Source organism: Dipodomys ordii, unplaced genomic scaffold, assembly GCF_000151885.1.
Source record: "Dipodomys ordii isolate 6190 unplaced genomic scaffold, Dord_2.0 Scaffold23, whole genome shotgun sequence".
Taxonomy (NCBI): Eukaryota; Metazoa; Chordata; class Mammalia; order Rodentia; family Heteromyidae; genus Dipodomys; species Dipodomys ordii.
In genome coordinates this window covers 9,373,117-9,400,927 of record NW_012267239.1, presented here as the reverse complement: position 1 = coordinate 9,400,927, position 27,811 = coordinate 9,373,117, and the positions used below count along the sequence as shown (strand labels likewise).

Genomic DNA, 27,811 nt, shown 5'->3' with positions numbered 1-27,811 from the left:
TGCCCATTTGCTTGCTATGTGCAGTTAACTTTTGCCTTCTAACAGGAAAGCTGAGTATCTGCAACAGAGACATGTATGGCACAGGACACCTAAAATATTTACTATCTGGCTCATTCCAGAAAAGTGTACCAACTCCTGACTAAATCTTCTGAGACCATATTCCACCCAGACCCTCTTCTAGCCGGTCTCTTTGTCACTCAGCTTCAAGTCACATCTCAGAGAAGGCCTTCCTCCTCTGGTCACCTGACTTATGAATAGCTTGGTGCCATGGAATGCACCTGTGGTCCCAGCTACTTGGGAGGCTGGGGCAGGAGGAGCCTTTGAAGCCAGGAACTTAAGGCCAACCTAGGCAACATAGTGAGAAGCCTCAAGGAGAAAAACAATATAGCAAAAGGCACCTATTACTGTCTGTGAGCAGGGCTATGAGGATGCCAAGGAACCATAGATCTGAAAAGTCAAAAGAAGCGATGGCCAGGAGCTGGTGGCCCATGCCTATAATCCTAGCTACTCAGGACGCTGAGATCTAAGGATTGTGATTCAAAGCCAGCCTGGGCAGAAAAGTCTCCATAAGACTCTTTATCTCCAATAAACTACTCGGAACAGGCCAGAAGTGGCACTGTGCCTCAAGTGCTATAGCACTAGCCTTAAGCAAAAGAAGCTGAGGGGCCAGACCCTGAGTTCAAACCCCGGAATTGGCACCAAAAAGAAGGAGGGGGGGAGAGGAGGAAAAGGAAGCAATTGTTGGCAAATTTCTTATTTTTTAGGACTATATAAGATTTTACAGCTCATACAGGCCAACGAAGTATCTTCAAAATCTCTATTAGACTGAAGACCTGAGCTGTGTGGAAGAACACTTTCCTAGCGTTGGGCCCTGGGCAGTCCTTCTGCTGATCCTTTCAGTTAGTGTCATCTCTTAAGAACAGCATTATTTTTGGGTATTATAAATCTAGCCCCATCCTATCAGAACTTCATTCCGCATCCCCATCCCTTTCAGGCTAATGCACAAATGGCCCTGGGACCCACAGTGGACAGGAGTGGATGTGTCCTTTCCCTCCTGCTCTCCAACTTAACCTGGCTGGATATAGGAGCCTCAGAGGGCTGAGTGGAAAATAGATCCTTGGCAGAGAACAGGGAGGTAGGTACAGGGTGTCAAATGCACCCCTTTCTCCTGCCAAGCCCTTACTTGTTGGCACATGGGACACACTGAGGAGTCTTCAGAGACTCCCTTCCATAGGCACCCTGTAATGACCTCTTATATTCCCTACTCCACACCCCCCAGACTCTACCCCCACCTCTTCTGGGGTCCCCTGCCTAGAAGGCTGCCCTCTTGGTTGATTGCAGTGTGGCACAGGCCAGGCTTGCTCTACAGGGGTCATCTGGCCCCAGGGGGAACAGGCCAGGCCTGTCAAGAAATCTGCACTAGCTACGATAAGATCTTATCAGATATGGGCTAGAGGTTGATGCTTTTGGATGGTCCAAGGACCAGTCTGGTCACCCGGAACTGTATTTCACCCACTGCCCTCACTTTGGAACTAAGCCCAAGTTCTAGAGCAGCCAGAAAAGTCTCATTCCACACTTGTTGTATCAATCATGACCTGACCCCAAGCTTGCAAAACTGCATTATGTGTAAAGTTACAAACTGGGAAGTGGCAGTTTAGGAGACCATCCCTAGGGGAGAGGAAAGGGAAGGGGGAGGGTAGGAAGGAGGAAGAGGGTAGGAAGAAAAGGAAAAGATGGAGGAAGAGGAGGAGGCGAAGGGAGAGGAGGAGAGAAAGAGGGGAGGGGAGGGGGAAAGAGGAAAGGAGAAAAGGAAGAGGAAGAGGAGGCTAAAAAGTGATAGCTTAAGGAGTGAACTGGGGTCATGTGGTAGAGTACCTGCCTACAAGTGTGAGGCCCTCCATTCAAATCTTGAGTGCAAAAAAAAAAAAGTAAATTGGGTGCAGTGGTTCATATCTGTAATCCCAGCTACTCGGAAGCTGGAGTTGAGGATTACAGCTCAATGGCATCACAACTAACAGGGCCTGGCAATCTGTCATCCCAGCTATGCAGAAGACATAGGTAGATCTACCCAAGCAAAAGCATGAGACACTATCCAGAAAATAAAAGTGCTAGGAGTATGTCTCAAGTGTCAAAAGAGTGCCTGGTAAACAAACACAAGGCCCTGAGTTCAAACCCCAGTACTTTCCCTATCTTCCCCTGAGAAAACTTCACCCCTGATTTCCAATGACCTAGAAGGTCTGGTTCTCAGAAGCTTATCAATCCTCTGACATAACTGATAGGGCCTGGTAACACAACCCCTGTTGAAAATAACAACACACACACACACACACACACACAAAAAGTCATGATGGATGGATGGACACATGGCATTCTTACCAACCCATCAGAAAATAAAATCTGTATTGCGTTAAAATGGGACTACCCAGTTCAGAATTCCTACAAGCACTTTGCCAGTTGCGCCAGACCATCTGGGTTGCATATCAAAACCACAGAACCCCACGACCTACTCGAGACCTACCTAAGTCTGTTGGCTTCCCTCTGAATGCCTGTGTCCCAACTCCAAACCCAAATTCTGAAATCCTGACTCCCCAAGTGATGTCCTACAGATGGAGCCTTCCGAAGGTGATTGATTTGACTGTGCAAGTGGAGTTCTCCCTAACAGTATTACCCTAATGGTACACCTCAGGGCCAAAAAGGAGACACGTCATATGTTAAAGACTTGGTCCCCAAGGCAATGCTCAGAGCTGGTACTTCCAGAGTCGACTGGATCACAAAGGCTCTGACCTCATCAATGGACCCATCCATGGATGGATTCATAACTGAATGGACTGTTGGGAAGTGGCAGAACCTGAAAAAGGTGGGGCCTGATTGGAGGAAGTGGTGGTGGGAAGTAACCTTAAGTTCTGATTGGAGGAAGTGTTCAGTGGGGGATGTGCCTTTGAAAGCTTTATCTTGTTCCTCCCTCTTCCCTTCTCTGCCTGTCTGCTTCCTGGCTGCCATGTGGTGAACTGAATGGCTTTCTTCCACCATGCCATTCTGCCATGATATTCTGCTCACCACAGGGCCAGGATGAACGAAGTCAAGTGAACATTGACTGAAATCGGAATCCAAATGAATCTTTCTTCCTTTAGGTTGCTTGTCTCAGCTAATTTATCACAGCAACAAAAGTTAATGAATAGAAGTATACTCAGTGTCCTTGTTTCTGGTAGAACTCCCATTAGGGTTGCCACTGCAGGAGGTCCAGCTTTCAGCCTTGCTCAGAGCTGGTGGGATTTCTCATTTACGTACTACGTAGGGAAAATTAGGGACATACGAAAGTGACAGTTATAAATAAGTCACTCTTGATGACAGATTCACCTGCAACGGGGATCACAATTAATTTTTTAATTAAAAAATTTTTATTCAGGGGCTGGGAATGTGGCTTAGTTGTAGAGTGCTTTCCTAGCATGCATGAGGCCCTGGGTTCAATTCCTTGGTACCGCATACACAAAAAATAAATGAAATTTTTAAAAATGCTAGTCAATGGAATAATATTTAATGGAATTGCCAGGTTATGAGTACAATGCATCAGTGTCCGCCTTTCCATCATTCTCAATTACCACCCTCCCATCCCTATCCTCACGTTACTGCTTAAAAAAACAAACACACCTTAGCAGGCACTGATGGCTTACACCTGCAAGGCTAGCTTTTCAGGAGGCTGAGATTTGAGGGTCTGGGTTCTAAGCCTGCTCAGGTAGACAAATCTAAGATGATTTTATTTCCAATTAACCAACAAAAGGCCAAAAGTAGAGATGTAACTCAAGGAATAGAGTGCCAGCCTTGAGCTAAAATGCCAAGCTCTAGCCCCAGTACTAAACACATAAAAAGTAAATAAGCTTAAACTGGATTCTCCTAGTTTCTAGGATCCAATAGATCACCTTTCAGTTGGGACATCTGTGTATATTTTCCCCCTGATGGTCAATCAAGAGTGTTAAGGAGACAGGACCAAAGAAAATTGTTTTCTAGTTTCTCATAACACTGTACTTCAGACTTTGGAATAACTTTCTAATTCTAATTGTTTCAAAATAAACAACACGATTTGTGTGTGTGTGAGTGAAATTTATCACAGCAAGATCTCCCCATTCAGTCTTCCCCAGTGTTCAGTCATTCCCAGATGGATGAATCTGAAGTCTATAGGTAAGGAATGGAGCTCTGTCACTACCCAAACACAGCAGCCACTGCAAGGCATTTGGGATCTTGCAATAAAAAACATTTCCCCAAGCCTGGCACCAGTGGCTCATGCCTGTAATCCTAGTTACTAAGGATGCAGAGATCTGAGGATCGTGGTTCAAAGCCAGCCTGGGCAAGAAAGTCCAGAAGACACTTATCTCCAGTGAACCACCAGAAAACCAGAAGTGACACTGTGGCTCAAAGTGGTAGAGCTTAGGAACATTGTCCAGGCCCAGAGTTCCAGCCTCACCAATAACAAGAAAACATTTCCCCAGCAAGCCCTTTTATATGTTCACTCTGCAAGATTCCTCCATGAGACTTTCAGATCACCTGAACCACAGAAGGAAATTATGAAGTTGTATCAAAACAAGGAACTTAATTCAAATGTAGCATTAAGAAAGTATTTTTTAATCAATTGGCACAAACTGAGGATATCCTGCAGTTAACAGGCCAATGGTGCTTGACATTTGCTGAACTATGACATACTGAATAAATTGGTTTTTGTCCAACATGTTTAAGAAGAAAAAATTCAGAGGGTATAAAATCATTTACTCTTATGTGACTTGGGAAAGTAGATACCCCTTTAAGAAAGAAATGTACTTTTGTTAAACGTTATTACCATCGTTTTTATTTTATTTTATTGTTCATTTGTGTGTGTGTGTGTATGTGTGTGTTGGCAGTACCAAGGTTTAAACTCAGGGCCTGACACTTGCCAGGTAGTCACTCTTTACCACTTGAGCCCTACCTCCTTTTTGCCTAGAGCTGGTCTGGGCAAATCTTCCTGTTCCTCCCTTGTAGATGGAATTACAGGTATGTATTACCATGCCATATTTGGTAAAATGAGTTCTCATTTTTTACCCAGGCTAGTTTTAAACCACGTTGTCCTGATCTCTTGAGTAGCTGAGATTGTAGTATGAGCCACTGCTTCTAGCTCTAAAATCTATACCTTAAATGACCTTCAAATTTCAGGACTTTTTTCAAGATACTGTTGTTTAGCCTTCATCTTCATGAACATACCAGGAGTTCTAACTTTCTACACAGCTGTCAGCTCTCTTCAGTTTGGAGCAATAATTCAATGAAGGTACTTCATTTTTTTTTTTTTTTTGGTCAGTCATGGGGCTTGAACTGTGAGCCTGAGCGCTTTTCCTGAGCTCTTCAGCTCGAAGCTAGCTAGCGTTCTACAACTTGAGCCACAGCATCACTTCCTGTTTCCTGGGGGCTTGTTGTAGATAGTCTCACAGACTTTCTTGCCCGGGTTGGCTTTAACTGTGATCTTCAGATCTCTGCCTCTTGAGTAGCTAGGATTACAGGCATGAACTACCAGTGCCTGGCTGGTACTTCACTTTTAAAAGTAAAAATTAAATAAAAAAGCTTTTTAGCTAAAGTCAATTTTTAAATTTATTTTGATTGTCTCTATTTGAAACATATAGTATCTTCAGGTTTAAAAGTTTTTGTATTGACTTGGAACTCTCTTCAGTTTCTGGTACTTAACACTCTTCCTCTGATTTTCAATGTTTCATGGATTTAAAACATACATTAAAAAAAAAAACAGGGGCTGGGAAGATGGCTCAGTGGTAGAGCGCTTGCCTTGCATGCCTGAGGCCCTGGGTTCGATTCCTCAGCACCACATAAGCAAAAAGAAAAAAGCCGGAAGTGGCGCTGTGGCTCAAGTGGTAGAGTGCTAGCCTTGAGCTGAAGAGCTGAGGGACAGCGCCCAGGCCCAGAGTTCAGGCCCCACGAACGGACCCAAAAAAAAAAACCACACACAGCTGTTGAACTTGGGTTAAATGCTTTGAGAGGAGATTAAGGGGAGTTGAGGATGGGGCAAAATGTCTATAAATAGCATTTCTTTAGGATTTATCTACTGTATAATAAAATATTGTGTAACTCTGCCATGCATAATAAATAATGATAGTAATTTGCATTTTCTTATTAACATGCATCTACTGTTTTTTTGCTCATATTAAGGGCTACTTCTTCCTCCCTCACCCCCCCCCCCCAGGGGCTCTGGTGTGTTGCTGGTACAGCCTGATCTTGTGCACAGACTTGCAAAGATACACTCGCCCACTTTATCACCTCACAGTTTCAATCTTACCAACCCAAAAGCAGTGTTCTAAAATCCTGAAGAGGTGGCTCACAGGTTCGTTCAAAGCCAGTCTAGGCAGGAAAGTCTGTGAGACTAGCTCCAATAAACTATTCAGAAAAGTCCAAAAGTGGTGCTGTGGCTCAAGTGGTAGAGTGCTAGCCTTGAGAACAAAAGCTCAGGGACAGCACCCAGGTCCCGAGTTCAAGCTCCAGGACTGGCAAGAAAATAATAATAAAAAACACCAAAGAGAGCCTTAGTAACTTCTCTAACTTCTCTTTGCTTCCCTGAATCACAAGGAGCACAGTAATTCCAACCCAGAGAAACTCTATTGGACTCAAAGTGGAAGCAATGATTCCCAAAGAAGAAATACCTTTAAAATTTTACCAACCTGGAGACCCTACAGCATAAAGTATATAAGAAGTTAAGTGTGACTTGGTTTCTCCTGAAAGACTCATCACAAGAAACTAAGGGGGATTCCTGTCTCCATCAAGCAGTTAAGCCTTAGAATTATGGGGTACTGGGTTTGTGTACCCCCAGGGCAGCTGGAAGGCTTGGAGACTTTGGAACTTAAGAGTTGAATTGTTCAAATGCCAGGCACTGAGAGGGAAGGAGGCGGGGGGTTATCCTGAAGAATCTCACGGGAGGGGGGTAACAATGCTCCATAGGAAATGTACTCATTACCTTACTCATGTAACTGTAACCCCTCTACAGAATCTTTACAATAAAAAATATAGTTTAAAAAATCTCACCGTGGGATGCAGGAGAGCAGTGAAGGGCAGGACAGTGAGATAGACACACATTGCTGGTACCAGGACTGAAACCACACACCAGCTGCCCGCAGACGCGTGACATTAAAGCCTGCTCTGACACGCTCCCAGCCCCGACCTCTCTTTCCGCAGGCAGCAGAGAGACCACATTCCATCTACATATACCTCTTCCCTTTTATTGGGGGAAGGGGCAGGGAATATGTAGAAAGACTTCAGAAAAGCAGCTCAGATAAGCCTAATTCCTGGATTCCGTGGCACCCCAGGCAAGGACAAAAGTGCTGGGTGGCAGCGAAGTTGTACATGGAGAGAAGCAAGAGCATCACCAACGGAGCCGCCAAGAGTTGGCATGAATGTGCCAGCCAGCTTTGCCTGACTAGAACAAGATGCCTGAGGCCATCAGCTGAAGAGGAGGAGGAGGAGGAGGAGGAGGGGGAGTTTGGTCCATGGGGAGTTGCTTTGGGACCTGTGGTGAGGCTATAAGAAAGCGAACAGAAAAAGACCAACTTCAACAGACCAACAGGTTTTATTTGGGAAGGGAAACCGAGTCTCCAGCCCAGCTGAAGAGAAAATGGTGAGACAACTAGGATCTCATTTTATTAGGCAGAAAAGGGGAGTGGAGTTGTGAGGGCGAGCAATCTTGAATCATAGGAAGGAGATTTAAATGCGCCTAGACGATGGCTACCAATCACCCATGGCCAATCCAACACCCCCTTGAAAGTGACAACTCAATGACCTAACTACCTCCCACCAGGCCCCGCCTCCCGGGTTCTACCATCTCCTTTGATCACTAAGCTGGAGATGGAGCCTGTCACACACAAATCTTTAGGGGAACATTGCAGGTCCGAATGACAGCAACTTACAAAAGCATCTTTTCCAGCCCTGAAGGCAGAGGCTCTTCTCTGCATTTCTGGACTACACGTCTTACAATGGGGATCCTTGGCTGCCACCCCCTACCCTTCCCCGTCCACACGAGTGTTAGGTAGCAAATTGGTATGAGTTCACCTTTCCAATCTCAGACCCAGAATCAGAGTCAAAGATTAATACATACACCGTCATAAATTATTTAGTCAACAAGCCGGGCACCAGGGTCGAGGCCTATAATCCTAGCCATTCAGGAGCCTGAGATCTGAGAATCATGGTTTGAAGCCAGTCTGGGCAGAGAAGTTTGTGAGACTCTTATCTCTAATTAATCAGCAAAAAGCCAGAAGTGGAGGTATGGCTCAAGTGGTAGGGAACCAGCCATGCATAGGACAAAAAAAAAAAGCTAAGCAAGAGTATCAGGCCCCTGAATTCAAGCCCCAGAACCTACCCACAGTCAACAAACATTTAAGGAACAGTGGATGAAGGCCCTGGGCTCTGATGTGGGAGACTCCAACAAGAGATCGTTGTTTGGGGAGAAGGGTCTGAGGACTTGCCATCTCATGATGCCATTGCCACCAAAACAATGACCTTTGTCCCAATTGTCCTTTGGGTGTTTGGAGGAAGACCCAGTTTGATGTTCTTCCTCTGGCATGGGCCAAAGGTAAGGCTCACATCCATCCGCACCTCAGATCAAGTCTTTAAAATAAACAACGGTGGTCAGTGCCGTGGCAAAAGTCACAGTCGACCATGATAAAATGCAGGACTCCCTTCCCAGCCGCCAATTTGGAAAGCAAATACTATTTGTTGGTAATTTCGTTTGTAATTTTGGATCCTGGCATCTCCAGGACCTGACGTTTTATTAAAGCATTTCAAATCTGGTTGTGGTTATATAAGAAGTGTCTGGGCCTGTGTTCTCTGATGTCTCTGTTCACATGGTGATGCCAGCCTGGCTCACCCCCTCCCCCAGGGTTAACCCCAGGATGGAGGCCCAGAGGCAGGAGTAATCCCATCTCTACCTGCTAGGGAGACATCACTCCGAGGAGCCTTGTAGTGGTTTGTTTGGCCAGGATAGTGATTTTTGTTTGTTTTTAAGTGTTAACCCTGGCTCACGTTTAACATATAGGAATCTTGTGGGAAAATCCCAAATTCTGGTCAGGAGATCTGCCAACAGCCATGTTCCTTGTGGCTGAATGCTGTCAGATAGAAATAAGCAAGAAGACTATTGACCAGGACGTTGCTTTCCAGGTACACATGTGAGTACTTGTTAAACAAAAATGTATGAGCGTGGGGAGGTTCTTTGTTGTGGACTTAGCACTTGAACTAGACCCAAGTAGACCAGACCAAACCAGAAGGAAGTCACTTGTGGTAGGTGATGGAAAATAGACCAGCTTTCCAAAACAAAGCGGCCAGGAACAACCAAGCTAACCCTGTGCGCTGACCCAGGTGAGGTGTGGGGAATTCCACTCACAGTGCCGGGGGCGGCAAGTCCAAGGTCGAGAACGTCATGGGCAAACAGGAGGCCAGAAAGGGTCGAGCATGGAGTTTGCTCTTCATCTTGAAGGAGCAGCACAGCACCCCTAATGACCTCATGACCTTGAACTAAGCCCCACCACTTCACAGTTCCATCACCTCCCAAACTCTACCACTGAAGGCCACACTTCCAACCTCTGAGCCCTATTGGACCTCACTCAACCACTCGAACCATGGCCCTCTCGAAGAAAGGAGCTTCAAAGCATCCATCTGCCTTTGTCTCTGCTTTCTTCTGCCTTTTCTGCTTAGGGAGCCGATTCTGCTGCTCAGCTCACTGGAAGGCCCTTCATGAATTGCTTGACAAAAGCCAATGTAGAGGGCAAGCATGATGGCTCATACCTGTAATCCAAGCCACATGGGATGTAGAAATAGGATCAGGATTTGAGGCCATGCTAGGCAAAAGCAATAAAACTTATAAAAGACCTCATCTCAGCCAACAAGAGACACATCATGGTTCACACCAGCTACTGAGAGGTAGAGACAGGAGGGTCCAGGTCTATGGCTGGCAACATTTTTTTTTAGCACTTACCTGAAAAATAAAACCTAAAGGAATGGGGTGGCTGAAGTGGTAGAGCACCTAACGAGCATAAAGCCCTAGAGTTCAAATCCTATACCTTCAAAAAAGAAAAAAAAGCCAACTAGAAAGTAGGAGTGTGATCTCAAGTGGTAGAGCACCAGCCTTAAGCAAAACAAGGCAAGTGAGAATGGAAAGCCCAGAGTTTAAGCCCCAGTACTGGCACAAAAATAAGTAGCCAGGCTGGGAAGGTGGCTCAGTGGTAGAGCGCTTGCCTTGCATGCATGAGGACCTGGGTTCGATTCCTGAGCACCACATAAGTAGAAAAAAAAAGCCAGAAGTAGTGCTGTGGCTCAAGTGGTAGAGCGCTAGCCTTGAGCTGAAGAGCTAAGGGACAGCGCCCCTGAGGTTGGCCCACAACCGGACCCCCCCCCCACACCTCCAAAAAAAGAAACAAGTAGCCAACTAAATTGTGAAACCCAATTTGTAGGACTTTCATGTTTTTTTGGGTCTGGTCGTGGGGCCTGAACTCTGGGCCTGGACACTGTCCCTCAGCTCTTCAGCTCAAGGCTAGCGCTCTACCACTTGAGCCACAGCGCCACTTCCGGCTTTTTTTTTCTGCTTATGTGGTGCTGAGGAATCGAACCCAGGGCCTCATGCATGCGAGGCAAGCGCTCTACCACTGAGCCAACTTCCCAGCCTGGACTTTCATGTTTTTGACAGAACCTCCCCCCCCCTTTTTTTTGGTCCTGGGGCTTGAACTCTGGGCCAGGGAGTTGTCCCTCAGCTCTTCAGCTCTAGGCGAACATTCTACCATTTGAGCCACGGTGCCACTTCTGGTTTTCTGGTGGTTTGTTGGAGATAAAAGTCTTCTGGAAGCTGAGTGCCGGGGGCTCACGCCTGTAATCCTAGCTACTCAGGAGGCTGAGATCTGAGGATCGCAGTTCAAAGCCAGCCTGGGCAGGAAAGTCCTTGAGACTCTTATCTCCAATAAACCACTAGAAAACTGGAAGTGGTGCTGTGGCTCAAGTAGTAGAGTGCTCACCTTGAGCTGAAGAGCACAGGGACAGTGCCCTGGCCCAGAGTTCAAGCCCCACAACCGACCAAAAAAAAAAGTCTTATGGGGGAAGTGGAGTTGTGGCTCAGGTGGTAGAGCGCTAGCCTTGAGCTGAATAGCTGAGGGACAGCGCCCAGGCCCAGAGTTAAGGCCCCATCACCCACCAAAAAAAAAAAAAAAGTCACGGACTTTCCTGCCTGGGCCAGCTTTGAACCATGATGCTCAGATCTCAACCTCCTGAGCAGCTAGGGTTACAGGTGTGAGCCACAGGTGCCCAGCTTCATTCTTTTTCTTCAGAAGTGAGCGTTGTAGCACTCTGTGAGAGGCAGTGTGGGCTGGTGTCTGGGTCTCACAGCTGAGTGCTCTGGGATCCCCAGGAGGCCTGATTACTGCAAAGATGGGGCCCCAGCCTTGGAGCTTCAGATCTGCTGGGCTTGCGATGGATGGAGGGGAGAAGAATGAGCATTTCTAACGAGTCCCCCAAGAGATGGCATTGCTGCTACTGCTGCCACTCCAGGGCCCACTGACAGCAGAGGCCCAGAGAGTTTAGGCTGGAGGCTCAAACTGTCTTGATAAGCTCCAGTCTTGAGAACTTCAGCAGATGATCTAACCCAGTTAGCACATCAGGCCAGTGGCAGGGGTGGAAGCTTCCTGCAACAGGTGATGACCCCAAGCAAACCCATCCTTAACCCCAAGCAAACCCATCCTCAAGTCCTAACTACCACAGGAATCAAAAACCATCTAAGGCCAAAACTAAAAAAAAAAAAAAAGTGAGAGACCATTTCAGTTGAACCCCTTTAAGTTGGAGACCATGTATGTAATCAATGTAAAGCACTTAAAACAATGTGTGGCCAGGTGTCTGCAACTCATACATGTCATCCTAGCTACTCAAGAGGCTAGGGTCTGAGGATTGTAGTTGGAAGCCCAACCCAGGCAGGAAAGTCTGAGACTTTTTTTTTTTCGGTCATGGGGCTTGAACTCTGGGCCTGAGCGCTGTCCCTGTGCTCCTCAGCTCAAGGCTAGCGCTCTACCACTTGAGCTACAGCACCACTTCTGGTTTTCTGGTGGCTTACTGGAGATAAGAGTTTCACAGACTTTCCTGCCCGGGCTGGCTTTGAACCGTGATCCTCAGATCTCAGCCTCCTGAATAGCTAGGATTACAGGCATGAGCTACTGGCGCCTGGCTGTGAAACTCTTATTTCCAATAAAAAGTACCAACCAACCAGAAAGTGGAGCTGCGACTCAAGCCTTGAGCAGTAGTTCAGGGACAATGCCCAGGCTCTAAGTTCAAGCCCTAGGACCAGTACACACACACACACACACACACACACACACACACAGTTTGGGCCATGGTAACCATCTAATGAATAGAAGCTTCTATCATTTATTCACCCAACAAACATTCAGTGAGTGCTTCCTTGGAACCAAGCTGTGTTCCAGACCTGAGGAGTGCAGTGTTGAGTTAGAAATGCTTGTCCAGTCACTGAACTTATCTATGGAGGGAGGTAGTGCATGATGGATGACATCATCAATGTAGGCTATGATGTCACAGAGATGAATTCTGTATGCCACATCAACTAGTCCTAATATATAAGCTACACACACACACACCCTTCCTGGCAAGGTCCCAAGAGATTGTTGAGAGAGCGACAGACAGACAAAGAAAGAGGAGAGTTTACTGGTGGCGGTGTAGTCCTGCATGGCTTCAAAACCAGTGGATCCTCTCAATTTGGGCCAGAAAGAGGGGGTTTATTTTGGGGTGAAAACAAGAGCAAGTTCATCCTGGCTGGAATGTATCTGGTGTACCTCCACCTCAGAGACATCTCTGGAGCCATCCTTGGGTCTAACTGCAAAGCCCCACAGGGGACGCTGGTTTCATCTTTTTTATGACTTGCTGGGAAACTGGGCAAGAAAAACCATTATAGGTTACTCAGGGCGTGTGACAGTGGCTATTACTCAATCATAGCTGCAGTCATGTCAAGTTACACTCACATAAAACTACCCCTTAGATGCCCATACTGGGTATTATGATGCAAACCTGTTCCGGTCTTGTTTAAATCTCCCAATTTAAGGTGTCAACAGCATCATGTTGGAAGGCAAAAGGATCCTTAGCAAGTTAGTGCTTATGATGGTGGTTGGATAAAGCCAAGATTATGGCAGAGCCTCATGAGTTAATCCTTTCGGTTTAACTTGAGTTGAAGAAGATATGAAGCAAGGAAAAACTGGGTGAGAACATGCTAGAAGGGGGAAAGTAAAGTAGAATGTGGTAGGTGCTTTACACATTCCTGTGTTCAAATACTCACCACTATCTTCCAGGAGATCATGGTGGTATATTTTGTGGGGTGGGGATCAAACACAGGGCCTCACCCTAGTGAATGAATATTGTGGAGAAGCAACCTATGCAGAATGGAGTGGCAGCGAACGATCTCAACACCCTGGGTTCAATTTGGCCCACAGAGAAAGTAGAGTAGGGATATTGTCATATCAACCCCATTTGATCCCCTGCTTTGGGCTCCCAGGCAGAAGTCAGGGGACAGGTAACATCACTCATTTGGCCCTCTGTCCTATTCTGTTCCTAGAGCAGATGACACCCTCAAGATGGGGTGCAAAGGACATGTCTGTCTCCCAGTTATGCTGCTTTGTCACCTCCTAGTATTTTTGTCGTATCATGTTTATGTTGTGTGATACTGGGGAATGAACTCTTGGCTCCTAGAGCTTGGCCCAGGTCCCATTCTGTTCTTTAAAAACCAAAACAAGCTGAGTTACCCTGAGTGCTGGTGGCTCCTGCCCATAATCCTAGTGACTCAGGAGGCTGAGAGCTGAGGATCACAGTTCAAAGCCAACCTTAGGCAGGAAAGACTTCTACCTCCAATTAACTACCAGAAAACCAGAAGTGGCGCTGTGGCTCAAAGTGGTAGAGCGCTCGCCTTAGGTGGAAAAGCTCAGGGGCAGCACGGAGGCCCTGAGTTCAAGCTCCACAACCAACCAAGAACCCAAACAAACAAAAACGAACCTGAATTTTTCTATGGATGTGATAGACTATCATTGCTGGAAAATGCAGACTCGACCCTGCCCTAACAACAAAGTGGTAGAAAACTCCCCTCAGCTTAGGAGAACACACTTAAAACTTGAATCCCGATTCTCAACATCTCAGATCACGGCGACCCTGTCATACCTATGAATTCTGCCTTTCCAGTGTACAACAGATGAACTCCATTGGAAGTTTGTTGTTGTTTTTCTGGAATGGTTTTCTGGAGATTGGTCAGTGTGGCTGCTGCCCAGGCCTGCCAGGACCCCTCTTTAGAACCGGGACACTGTGATGGTGTCTGTGACGGTGTCTGTGCCGGTGGAAGGCTGACTTCCGGGTCATTCCCCCCGTCGCAGCGGTGGTGCGGGGACTCCGCCCCGGGCCTCTCACTCCACAGCCCCCGTCACACGACTGGGTCCTCTTCTTCTGGAAGCTTCTGTTCCCTCGCACGCGAGCGAGCGTCAGAAACTTGGAGATGGCCTTCATTTGCCAGGCTGACTGGCGGCGGTCCGGCCTGCAGGCTCGGCCTGGACTCTGGAAGCTTCTGGACATCGCAGAGAGATGGACAGAGCAGGCCATGGTGGGGGGGGGGACGGAGAGAGAGGGAGGGAGGGAGAGAGAGGAAAGCAGCTTGCCGCTTCCGGTAACTTAGCAACCGGCGCCTTGGCAACGGACGGGGGCGGGACAAAGGGAGGAAAGCCGGAAGCAGGCAGCCGTCTCGCGAGAGTCGGGTACCCGCGCACGTACGCTAAGTACCAGGTAGACGAAGTCTCGCGAGAGCTGGGTTCGCGCGCGTACTCGTCGTCGGAGGCTCGCCGGGGTCTGCTCGCGTCGGGTTCTCGTACAGGTGATCCCGGGTCACCTTGGTCTTCCTGCCATGGAGCAACAGCCGCAGCCCGCTGTAAAGATCAGGAACCTGCCCTGGTAGGAAGAAGCATGGCGTCCGCGACACGAGGATGGGCCCGATGGCCGGGGCCCTGCCCGGCCTCTCCGACGTCCCCGGGTGGAGGACAGAGGGAGGGCTGCGACCCCCGAGCCATCTAGATGTGCCTCGACGCCCCCAGGATCCCCAGCTCCCCCCCCCCCGTTCCCTTCTTGCCAGTGCTCCTCCACGCGTGGCTGATGGAAAAGCACAACTGGGCACCTTGCATTGGCCTCGCCCAAGCGCCCGCTCCCCTCCTGCTTGCTTCCCTCCTTCCTTTCTTCCCTCTCCCCTCCTCCCCTCTCCCCATCTGTGAGACCTCAGGTCAAATCTGGGCCTAAGCAGTAGCTACTTTATCATCCGTCTTTGTTGATCAGCTTTCTAACTAACTAGCAGGCCTTCTTGTTTCCATGATGGATCCTTACGAAAAGACCCTGGGAGGCGGTTACTCTTAGTATTTGGATTTTACAACACGAAGAAACTGCATCTTAGTTTAAATAACTGGCAGAGCTAGAACACGGGCTTGGATTTGAACCCAGATAACTTCAGCTCGTGTTCTGTCCTCAACTGTCTTGAATACAAACATGTCATAGTGAATTGCCGCTGATGGAGTTTGGCTTGGTTTAGAAGAACTGCCAGGTTCCTACTTGATACTGTTACATTTGTTTTAGTTGGAAGAGGCCATTCAGTGGCGTTGAGGACGCTCAGAATGCTGTACAGTCATCCCACTGTCTAGTTCCAAAATTCTTCATCATGCTAGATGGAAAGCCTATCATCACTGGCTCATCCCTTCCCAGCAACAACTGATTACTATGTATGGATAAGTGGAGTCATGCCAAATGTGGCTTTGTGTGTGGCTTCTTTTGCTTAGCATCCTGTTTTCAAGGTTCATCTACATTGTAGCTTGGAGCAAATCTTTGTTCTCTTGTTTTTGAGGCAGGATCACTTGTGTGACCCAGGCTAATCTTAAACTCCTGAACCCCCTGAGGCCTCAGCATCCCATGTGCTTGCTGTGCTTATAGGCGTGTATCACGGTGCCTATTTTCTTCACCCCTTTTATGGTCAGATTGCACTGCATTACAGTCATAGATGGTATTTTACTATCCATTCCTTTCCGATAGGTATTTGAGTTTGTTTGAATTCACTTTTAAATTCAAGTATCAAGTGTTCATCCAGATCAGGATGATGGACAGCTAGAGAGATGAGGTTAAGGCTGGTTTCGTTGCTATTGATATTTAGAGTCAGCTGGGGGGGGGGGGGGGGGCACAAGGCAACTGGCCTATGTATTGTAGGATACACCTACCCACAAAGTACCCGTAGCATCTCCCCAGCCACCTAGTTTAACAACAATGTCTCCAGATTGCACTGAATGCTCCAGGCTGGGGACCATGGGTCCAGGTTCAAACTTGAAGGCTTTGTTTCTCTTCCTCTTTGAAATCGGATGTGAAAGGACTCTTTTTATAGCTAACAAAAATATTCTTGCATTTATTTATATAACATCCTAAACTGTGTTTCAGGGTTGAGAAATACCGACCACAGACACTGAATGATCTCATTTCTCATCAGGACATTTTGAGTACCAGTAAGTGTCATTGTCATCTCTTTTGAACAATCCATCTCCACTGCGTAATAACTTGAAAGAATCTGACCAAGTGTTGTAGAAGGTGGCTTTAAGAGTTTTCATTCCTGCCAGGCACTGCTAGTTCAAGCCTGTCATCCTAGCTACTCAGGAGGCTAAGATCTGAGGACCTCAGTTCAAAGCCAGCCTGGGCAGGACAGTCTGTGAGACTCTTATCTCCAATTAACCACTAGAAAACTGGAAGTGGCTCAAGTAGTAGAGCGCTCACCTTGAGCTGAAGAGCTCAGGGACAGCGCCCAGGCCGAGATCAAGCAAGACTTATAACCGACCAACAAAAAAAAAGAAAGAAAAGAGTTTTCATTCCTGACTGGTCATGGTGGTCCATACCTGTCATCCCAGCTGTCTCAGGATACAGAGGTAGGAGTATCAGAGCCAGGACAAAAGCACAATCTAAAAAGCAAAAAAGGAAATAAAAAATTGAGGCTATGACTTAATTGATATAGCACCTGTCTACTACAAATCCCAGTACTACAAAACAAAGTTTTGTTTTGTTTGCTGGTCCTGGGCCTTCACCTCAGGACCTGGGCTCTGTTCCCGAGCCTCTGTGTGCTCAAGGCTAGTGCTCTACCACTTGAGCCATAGCGCCACGTCCAGCTTTTTAAAAGTAGTTTGTTGGAGATGAGTGTAACGGACTTTCCTGCTTGAGCTGTCTTTGAACCGTGATCCTCAGATCTCAGCCTCCTAAGTAGCTAGGATTACAGGCCTGAGCCACCGGCACCCAACCCCAAAGGAAGTTTTGACTCTGGCAGGTGTGTGGTTGGAACTTCCATAGGGCTGAAGTGCATTCAGCCCAGGTCAAGGGCTCACTGTGAATGTGTGACTCCTGAAGACTAGTGCTGTTGTTTTTCTTCCCTGTCCTCAGTTCAGAAATTTATCAGTGAGGACCGCCTGCCACACCTACTTCTTTACGGCCCTCCAGGGACAGGAAAAACATCCACCATCCTCGCCTGTGCTAAGCAGCTGTACAAAGATAAAGAATTCAACTCCATGGTCTTGGAGGTGAGTAGGATTATTCTCATTCAGCAAATAAGTAAGGAAGACTGTGGTTCAGGGCCAGTTGTGGCCAAAAAAAAAAAAAAAAATCTGGGCATGGTGGCATGCTCCTGGTATTCCAGATACTTGGGAATACAAGTAGGAGGATCACAGTTCAGGGCAGCCCAGGGAAAAAGTGAGAACCTATCTGGTTCTACTAAGTGCCGAGCCCTGAGTTCAAACCCCAATAATGCAAAACAGTAAAAACAACTCCCATAATCTAAATATTGTCTATTACAAGAAAAATATTTGAGTTACTGTTTTGGCTGTTGTTGTTGTTGGTCGTGGGGCTTGAACTATGGGCTTGGGTGCTGTCCCTGCGCTCTTCAGCTCAAGGCAAGTGCTCTACCACTTAAGCCACAGCACCACTTCTGGTTTTCTAGTGGTTTATTGAAGAGTCCCATGGACTTTCCTGCCCGGGCTGGCTTTGAACCATGATTCTCAGATCTTAGGCTCCTGAGTAGCTAGGATTACAGGCGTGAGCCACCAGTGCCCAGCTTTGAGTTACTCTTTAGGTGTAGGTGTCAGAACCTTGCCGCTCCCATCTTTGTACTCTCTTGGGTGAATTCAGAATGTGATAAACCTCTTGAGGATTTTGATAATTAATTAAACATAGCATTGTCTTAGCCAGGCACTGGGGGTCCATGTCTATAATCCTGGCTACTCAGGAGGCTGAGATCTGAGGATCATGGTTTGAAATCAGCCTGATCAGCAAAGTCCATGAGACTCTTACCTCCAATAAACTACCAAAACCCAGAAGTAGAACTGTGATTCAAGTGGTAGAGGGCCTAGCCTTGAACACCAAGAAGCTCAGGGATAGTTCTGAGGCCCTGAGTTTGAGCCCAAGACCAGCACAGAAACAAAACAAACATCACAAAACACCATAGCATTGTCTTGCTCAGGACAGAGGTCTTTTGGAAGGGGTCATCCTTGAATTCCCAAGTTTGTGTGGAGACGTCCTCAAGAGAAGGGAAATAGCCATTTGCCTTGCAGATGTAATGGAATGTTTAGGGACTTCTGGGTGCTTTGTTTTTCTAATGCTTATCTCTTAGCTGCTGTTAGCCCTGGAGAAGTAGTTGGCAGAGATACAGTGAAACCAGAATTCATAGGTAGCAAAGTATATGGTTTTCATGATGGCCTCTTTCTCCTATGTGTAGCTGAATGCTTCCGACGACCGAGGCATAGATATCGTGCGGGGACCAATCCTGAGCTTTGCCAGCACCAGGACAATATTTAAGTAAGAATGATTTGTATAATTTCTCAGAGACCTGATAGATAAGATGGTACAGCTTTTTGAATCCTCCCCATTGGTAAAACAAGACTTTGTGAATAGCAAGCTATGCAAAGATAAAATTCAAAGAAGGTGGTGAGCAATGTTACAACAGGCCAGGCTCGGTAGCTTCCACCTGTAGTTGCAGCTGCTTGGGAGGCAGAAATCAGGGGACTGCGCTTCCACTACAGCCTGGGAATAAAAGTTAGAATCCTCTTATCAGTAGCTGCCTTCTACAGGGGAAGCACAATGTGACGTTCATAAAAACTGGCTGCATTGACCTTTAAAAAGACAATGTCAGAACAGTGGTTTAAATAAAAAGGAAAAAAGGTGGTCTGGTGCTGTGATGGAAGGATTGTGGTTCAAAGCCAGCCTGGACAGGAAAGTTCATGAGACTACTAACGAGCCATGGCTCAAGGAGTAGAGCACTAGTCTTGAGCAAAAAAAGCTACAGGATAGTGCCCAGGTCCTGAGATCAAGCCCCAGGAACAGCACTAAAAGAAGAAAGACATGAGCATATGGGCACATGGCATGACCAGTGGTAGAGCTCAAGCTGACCCTCACGAATGCTGTCTCACCCCCCAGGCAGAGCAGGTAGTGGTGGGGTCCTGTGAGGAAGGAAGCCAGGCACGGGACGGTGCAGAGGATAGGCCTGGCCTTCACTGCCCTCGAGATGCAATGGGCTCTTCCTGTCGGAGACTGCACATGCCAGCCTTGGTCCCCGTCCAGGACAGCTGGCTTTCAGGACACAGGAACTGATGGCCCAAATGTGAAGGCGAAGCCTGGGCCTGCTATTGTCATGAGATTTAAGAGATCCTGAGATACACCGTTTGCTTTCCCAGGAAAGGGTTTAAACTCGTGATCCTGGACGAAGCCGACGCCATGACTCAGGATGCCCAGAATGCCTTGCGACGAGGTAAAGAAGAGCAGCCAAGCTCAGCATGTGAGATCCCAGCGTGGCTCAGCCTCCAGAGTCATGCTCGGGACCAGAGGACCTTAGAGCCTGGGCTGCCCCTCCCCAAGGAGCAGACGCTAGCATTCTGTGGGGGTTATGGGGAGATTTTCCTTCCAAAACTGTTGGACATAGACCCTGTCACAGGGAAAAGACTACCTGTTATGCCCCTCCATGCGGGCATGACCCCACCACGTGCCAAGTGAGTGGCCAGTGGGGAGGGGTGAGAACCCTGTGGTCTTCCTATGCCATAGAGTAAGGGCATTTCCTGTTGGCTAAAGGGCCCTGGCCTTCTCTCATGAGACAGAACCGCCTTTAGGAACTTGGGGAGGAGGAGTGGATTGCAGCCCAGGTTGCAGAGGCCTTGCAAGGAGGATGTCAGACTGTCGTCTGGTCCTGCAAGTGTCAGCTGCCTGTCTCCACCATTGTGCTCTAGAGTGGCCGTCATTCCGGGCAGATGGCCCTGCGAGGGACACTGGGTGCCTTTAGAGAGGCACTGTGTCCCCAGCACCTCAGCTCTGTGTGGTGCTCCCCTAAGTGCTCCAAGGCCTCTGGACAGAACAATGGAATCTGCTCAAAGTCCCCTGGCCCCACTCAAAAGCATGGAGCATTGTCACCTGGCTGCTGGGCAAGAGGACAAGGGCTGGTGTATAGGGACTCAGATCTGCAGGTATGAGGTGTTAATTCTGCCAGAATGACCTCACATCATAAGATATGCACAGTGACAGCAACACATCTCTTGAGCTTTGAAAGCAGAGTAGTTAGGTCAGGCGTGGTGGTATGTGCCTATAATCCTGGCTACTCTGGAGGCAGAGGTAGGAAAATGGAGGTTCCAGGCCAGTTCTGGCAGAAATTAACAAGATGCTCTGATAAACAAGCCCGGCATGGTGATGCACACTTGTAATCCCAGCTACCTGGAGACAGAGGTAGGAGGATCCTTGAGGCTAGCCTGGGCAAACGCAGGACACTATCAGAAAAATAAAAGCACAAAGGCTGGGCTGTGTGTGGCCCTAGTGGTTCAGCCGTAGCCTGGCAAGCAGAAGGACCCGCGTTCAGTCCCCAGTCCCAGCAAAAGGAGAAAGTGGCTGGTCTCAGGTCCTGAACACATCGTGACAGCCTGCCTATGGTCACTCTCCCAAGCTGTGTGGGAAATAAGTTTAAACCTGTTTAAACAGGTTTACATAAACCTGTTCTGTGCCCTCCTGACGCCTGCAGGGTTCAGGGTGCTGGGTCCTCTGGTGGGTGCGTGGGGCTGGTCACGGATGGGACATGGTTTTATTTTTCGTCTAGTGATTGAGAAGTTCACAGAAAATACCAGATTTTGTCTCATCTGCAACTATCTGTCCAAGATCATCCCGGCCCTGCAGTCCCGCTGTACCAGGTTCCGCTTTGGACCCCTGACGCCAGAACTCATGGTCCCCCGCCTGGAGCACGTGGTACAAGAGGAGAAGTGAGTGCGTGCTGAGGTCTTGGGGAGTGGGGGGGCGCGGGGGGACTCCCAGGGGGTTCTGGCCACTGTCATTTCCTCTCCTGGAGCCTCGCCTTGAATCCATCTGAGTTTCTCCAAGTCCCTCCTTCCTTGGGCGGTGTCCTTGTTCCTTCCTACTCCACCTCTGCCAAGTGCATGCTGCTGAGTCTCCTCAGCAGATGCCGCCAGCCCCGAAAAGGGAAGCCGCATGCTGTGCAGGGAGATGCCAGGCAAGTAGCTCCTAAACATGGAGACAGGCTCTGGGCTCCGTCCTCTCCAGACAGTGTCACTCACAGCCGGCTGCACGTAGGAATGCCTGGTGAAGCAAGACAGTATTGTTCTATTCTTTTTCTCTGTGAGTCTTAGAAAGCCATGGTCTTGAAGGCCACCTCATCCCCTGTGGGAATGCTTGCACTTTGGGGGGGAGGGGAGCCTGAATCCCGTGCCCATTCCCTTGCAGAGTGGATATAAGTGAAGATGGAATGAAAGCACTTGTGACTCTGTCCAGTGGAGATATGCGCAGGGCTCTGAACATCCTGCAGGTGAGCTCTAACGTCACTCTGCAAATCACTCCCCAAGAATGATGAGCAAGAGCAGGGAAGTGGTGGCTCACACTCACAATCCTAGCTACTAAGGATAGAGGTTTGAAGCCAGCCAGAGTAGCAGAGTCCATGAGAATCTTATCTCCAAGTAATCAGCAAACACTAGACGTAGACAGAGCATTGGTGGCTCACGCCTGTAATCCTAGCTACTCAGGAGGCTGATTGCTGAGGATCGCCGTTTGAAGCCAGCCCAGGCAGGAAAGTCTGAGACTCTTATTTCTAATGAACCACTAGAAAACTAGAAGTGGATCTGTGGCTCAAAGTGGTAGAGCGCTAGCCTTGAGCAAAAGAGCTCAGGAACAGTGCCCAGGTCCAGAGTTCAAGCCAAAAAAAAGCCAAAAGTAGAGCTGTGGCTTAAAGCACCTAGGCCCTGGGTTCAAGTCCCTGTACCAGTACACATATACACAAAAATGATAGGATGCGGGCACAGCTCAAGTGGTAGAGCCCATGCCTAGCAAACATGAGAGCTGGGTGCAGACCTAAGTAATGGCAAGGGAAAAAAAGGATGGATAGATGGACAGATGTATAGTGGATTGCAGGACAACCAACCTATGGTTCTAGAAAACTAGAACCATAAGACATCTCAACATGTTCTGTTTTGATGAAGCAGAAAGCCCTTTGTGGAGCCCAAGGCCAGGTTAGGGAAGGATTGATAGGGTGGCTTAGCAGCCAGTGAGCTCTTTCCATGTGGAAGACACAAATCATAGTGTCCTTAGCCCACTATTACTGGTGTGGCGGCCACCTACAATTCAACTGCATCTCTCTCTGACCAACTGCATCTCTCTCTCTGCACAGAGCACCAACATGGCCTTTGGGAAGGTGACAGAGGAGACTGTGTATACCTGCACAGGGCACCCACTAAAGTCAGACATCGCCAACATTCTGGACTGGATGTTGAACCTGGACTTCACCACTGCCTACAGAAGTATCCTTTCTCACGAGTGCCGCCTTGTGGCATGGAGGCCGGAGGGCAGCGTGGGAGCTCAGGCTGCAGCCTGCACCTCTGCCTGGCTGGCTGGTGGTTGGGGTGGGCGTCTGGCAGAGCCTTCCTGAATGGCTCCAGCCATCCAGGAGCAACTTTGCTCTTGGATGGGAGAAAGTAGTTAAGCCTCAGGGTGGAAGATGGATTAGTTATAAAGTGGTTAGTGTTAACTCTCTCATTTTGCTGTGAAATTTAAAGCTAGGAATAATGATAGGACGCCTTTGGAGAATCTCTTTTGCTCTGTTCTGCAATATAAGGAGATTTACCTGTGGTTTCTAGAAAGCTCTGAGCCTTGGGTGTGGCCTAAGGCAGAAGAGCCCTAGAGTATCTGCCTAGTAAGTGTGAGGTCCTTACTGAAGGTGAAAAGCAGGGAAAGTAAGAACTGGGACCAGACCTGAGATGGGAAGAGCTGCTGGAAATGGAGGTCTGTGGCTTGTGGGTTCTAGAACTTTCCTCCAGTGCCTTAGCTCCTCACCCCAGATATCATGGAGTTGAAAACCCTGAAGGGCTTGGCGTTACACGACATCCTGACGGAGGTTCATCTGTTCGTGCACAGAGGTAGCCTGCCACTCCCCAGCTGAAATGTGTGGAGGATGTGGTTAGGAGAGCATAATCATTCATTCATTCATCACGGTACTAGGGATTGAGCCCAAGCCCTCAAGCATACTAGGCAAGCAAGTATTCTACCATGTTAGCCTTGGCCCCAACCCGGGCTTTTTTCTTGAAGCACCAAAATGGAATGAGGTCTCTCATGTCTTTATTTTTAGCACTTCTGTCTTGCTGTTTAAAACTTTGTTCCAAAAACCTTTTAATATCTGGAACTGTAGGTGAGAAGAAAGAAATCCCTGAAAACTAACTTTATCTCCTCCAGGGGTTTCTATTTTGTAATTTCATATGCTTTTTATTCTGGTGCTGGGGATCAAACCAAGAGCCTAGTACATTCTACACACACTGCCACGGAGCTGACATCCATCCCTGTTCTGTAGTTCTCGAAGGAAAGGAGGAGCAGTCATAGGAAGCCCCCTTCTAAGTCCCACCTTTGTCTACGACACAGCGTGGGTAGCCCCAAGCAGGGAGCCTGGCATCTGCATCTTTTCCAGTAGCCTTCTGCATCCAAGAGTTTTCATTAATGAGTGTGTGTTTTTCAAAAGTGGCTGGGTGCTGGTGGCTCATGCCTATGATAATCGTACCTACTCAGGAGGCTGAGATCTTAGGATTGCAGGTCAAAGCCAGCCTGGGCAGAAAAGTCCATGAGACTCTTATTTCCAAATACCATTCAAAACTGGAAGTGGCGCTGTGGCTCAAACTGGTAGAGCACTAGCCTTGAGCAAAAAAATCTCAGACAAAGCCAGCGCCCTGGGGCTCATGCCTATAATCCTAGCTGCTCAGGAGGCTGAGATTTGAGGATCATGGTTTGAAGTCAGCCTGAGCAGGAAAGTCTGAGAGACTCTTATCTCCAATAAACCACTCCAACCTGAAGAACGTGCAGGGACAGCATTCAAGCCCCATGACCGACAAAAAAAAAAATCTCAGGGACAGCACGTAGGCCCTGAGTTCAAGCCCCACAAATCACCAAAAGGTGGACAGTCGGTGAGAATCCAGCTTTCAGGTTGTGGAGTTGCCCACGAGACGTTACTTCTGATGAGTCTTCTGGGTTATTAGGGTCATTGTGGGATCTGAGGAGGGGTGTGTGTGTGTGTGAGAGAGAGAGTGAACATGAACTACACGGCAAAGGGCGGCCTCCATCATTTGTTCTTCCTTAGAAATCTGACAGCTTGTCATCAGTGTGAGGGCTTGAGTTCAGGCACCAGCTGATTTCACTCACTTTTGTCACAATAAGTTCAGTGTATCTCTTTGATGTGTAAATTCTAACTTTTCCATTTTTTGGGTGGTGGTGGTGTTTGTATAGAGTGACCAATCTTCACTAGTGTGACTGTTACTTTTTTCCCCCCAGTTGACTTTCCATCTTCAGTTCGAGTACATTTACTGGCCAAAATGGCAGACATTGAGTGAGTATTTTTCCCAACGTAAAAGCAGCCCCACCCCTCCCCAGTGATAAGCATACTTGGCTGGTTTGGGTTTTCTGCCTGGATCGCGCCCGCGAGGTGTGGATGGCGAGGGTGAAGGTAGGGTTGCTTGTTGAGCAGGAACAAGGGCAGTTCCAGGTTTGTGCTGTGTCCCCGGCACAGCGCCTCTGACTGCAGATGCTCTTGCAATTCCCCAGGCCTGCTCCAGTTCAGACCCGAGGTCATCTCGGGACGGCTAGCCACCCAGCTGTTATTAAGGCATTTTGGCATCCAGGGGCATACTAGGGGAAAAGCAAACACAAACTCAATTTTCCACTTTGCCTGGCACAGTCAACACTGCATTAGCCCCCAGTGAGGCTGGCAGCTGTCTCTGAAGCACAGCTCTGGGTTCAAAGCAGACGTCAGGGAGGGCCAGCTCCAATTTGCCTTTGATGTACATAAATTAGGCCTCTCTGCCTACCCTGTGGTGAGGACAATTTTGCTCTCCATAGCTGGGCACTTAAACAGCGACAGGATGAACTGCCAGCGCCGTCTCACTGACCTGACCACAGACCCCCCTCCAGATACTCAGTGAGATGTCTTTATGAGGAGGTGCTTCTATTTTAGCCCTGTCTTCCACCATGAACCTGTCACTTCTTTGTCCATAGAGGGAGAACAGTGAAACTCAGAGCTCTGCTGTTGGTAAACTCTTAAAAGATGTCAGCAGTTTGAGATCTTGAAATCCACGTTAAGCACAAGAAAACATGGGGACGCACAGGAGACTGCTTTCTAGAAGGGGCTTTGGGTAACCCCTCCACTAGCCATCAGCTGGCCCTGCGTTCCTACCCAAAGGCAGGACCGGGCTAGTCTTGTCCTGACCTTGGCTTTGATTTCTTTTAGGTACAGACTCTCTGTTGGCACCAGCGAGAAGATTCAGCTGAGTTCCCTCATTGCTGCCTTTCAAGTCACCCGAGACCTGATTGTGGCAGAGGCCTAGGCACTCTGGGGCCACCGTGACTACAGGGTGAGGAGCTGCCTAGGGACGAAGATGAAGCTGTGACGACACCCGACGTCTTGGAGGCCTGGCCAGGAACAGAGGCAGATTTCTGGGCAGTGCTCTCTGGCTGCGTGGAGCAGCGATGTCAGCTGTCAACCCACTTTCGTACCTTTTATTGGGAGAAACCCTTTTTTTTTTTTTTGGCATTATGGCGTTGACCCTTCAGTTTTTTTTTCTTTTTGAACCTTCAGTTTCTTGAGTCACAGGAAGTTGAACTACCCCATTCTGGGGAACAAAATGTTTTCAAGTATAATGTGGTGTCTCCCAACCCAGAGGAAAACATCTTTTTTGTTGGTCGTGGGACTTGAACTCGATGTCGGGGCTGTCCCTGAGCGCTTCAGCTCAAGGCTAGGCTCTACCTACCACTTCGTTTTCTGGTGGTGTGTTGGAGATAAGCGTCTCACGGACGTTCCTGCCCCAGCTGGCTTTGAACTGCAATCCTCAGCTCAGCCTCCTGAGTCACTAGGATTATAGGTGTGAGCTGCCAGTGCCCAAGCTTCTTTGTTTTGTGGTACTGAGGAATTAAAGCCAGGGCCACATGTGGGCTAGGCCACTCTGCCACTAAGCCCCGTTCACAGCCAATTTTTTCCCCCCTTCTGTTTTTGGTGCTGGTCCTGAGGCTTCAACTTAGGGATTGGGTGCTTTCCTTGAGCTTTTCTGCCCAAGGCTCGTGCTCTACCACTTGAGTCACAGCTCCACTTCTGGCTTTTTGTAGCTTATTGGTGATAAGAGTCTCGTGGACTTTCCTATCAAGCTGGCTTTGAACTGCAATCCTCAGATCTCAGCCTCCTGAATAGCTAGGATTACAGGTATAAGCCACCAGCACCTGGCTAGGAATCTACTCTTTCACCCTCTGTATTTACTTCAAATGATTGCTAATGGATTTCTGACCAAAGCTATATTTTTATATAAAGAAATTGTTTTCTTTGCCTGGCATGGTGTTACGTGCCTATAAATCCCAGCACTCAGGATTTGGAGGAAGAAAGATTGCTAGTTCAAGACCGACCTAGGTTGTACAGCAAGTTCTAGGCTAGCCTAGTGACATGGCAAGACCTCTCCTACCCCCCCCCCCAAAAAAAAAAGCCTCTAAAACAAAAAACACCTAGTCTTTTATTTCTTCTCAAGGAATATAAATGATGGTGTGGATACCAGGAAAAACTAACATAGTTGGGTTAGCTTTTCAACTCTGCCAGTGTGGGCCAGTGTCTGCAAATCTCACTTGCTCAGGTGGGAAGGCAGCGCAGTAAATAAGCCCACAGAAGAGATCACAAGGGACGGCAGATATAAGTGCCTGTACAAGTCTGTCTGAAAACCATCTTGTCGTTTCTTTTTTTCACAGGAATATGGCAGCTTGCTTGCTGGTTATTATAAGCAACTTTGGGACAACTTGCATTTGTATGAAAGCCTTTTGTCTGTGCTAGCAAAGAAAAAAACCTCTGGAGGTCATTTCTGATAAAGGCATCAAATTACAGCATGGGCCTTAACTTGCCACCGACCTGACTTACAACTTTTGGTGGTACATAGTACAAAGGCGACAATGCATTCTGCAGATGCTTCTGATGGCCATCTTTTTAATTTCTCTCAATTTGTGATAGGGCAGGGTTGTCTGGTGTTGGCTGCCACACCCCCATGACTCCACTTCTGCACGCCATGGTACTCACTGGGGTCTGAGTGCTCTGCGGGCCTCTGCATTCTGAGCTGGAGATGCTGCCCCATTGTAGGGTTGTTTGTGGTACTGGAGTTGAAACTGGCTTTGTCTGAGCTAGGCAGGTGCTTGACTGCTTGAGCCATGCCCCACTACCATTGGAGGATGGAATGCATCTGAATCC

The 27,811-nt window shown here is 48.1% G+C and overlaps 1 protein-coding gene and 1 long non-coding RNA gene across 3 annotated transcripts; one reads left to right on the top strand and one right to left on the bottom strand.

The window, feature by feature from the left end:
- Window positions 1-8,992: 8,992 nt before the first annotated feature.
- On the bottom strand, window positions 8,993-14,329 carry LOC105984257. Its single transcript, XR_001174982.1, has 3 exons — window positions 14,200-14,329; window positions 12,704-12,926; window positions 8,993-9,116 (listed from the first exon to the last, which is right to left on the bottom strand). It is a non-coding gene; the product is annotated as an uncharacterized LOC105984257 (long non-coding RNA).
- Window positions 14,330-14,848: 519 nt separating this feature from the next.
- Rfc5 (replication factor C (activator 1) 5, 36.5kDa) lies at window positions 14,849-27,643 on the top strand. 2 transcript variants are annotated; one of them, XM_013014381.1, is made up of 12 exons: window positions 14,849-14,976; window positions 16,492-16,556; window positions 17,476-17,612; window positions 18,803-18,882; window positions 19,758-19,831; window positions 21,158-21,317; window positions 21,796-21,877; window positions 22,733-22,862; window positions 23,400-23,477; window positions 24,874-24,928; window positions 25,826-25,949; window positions 27,322-27,643. In XM_013014381.1, exons 1-11 carry the CDS (start codon window positions 14,930-14,932, stop codon window positions 25,920-25,922), a joined length of 1,005 nt encoding a protein of 334 aa, XP_012869835.1. In that variant the 5' UTR covers window positions 14,849-14,929; the 3' UTR covers window positions 25,923-25,949; window positions 27,322-27,643. The 2 variants fall into 2 exon arrangements, 1 of the variants encoding a protein (XP_012869835.1); XR_001174985.1 differs by lacking the exon at window positions 27,322-27,643 and having other exon boundaries at window positions 23,387-23,477; window positions 25,826-25,863.
- The last annotated feature ends 168 nt before the right edge of the window (window positions 27,644-27,811 follow it).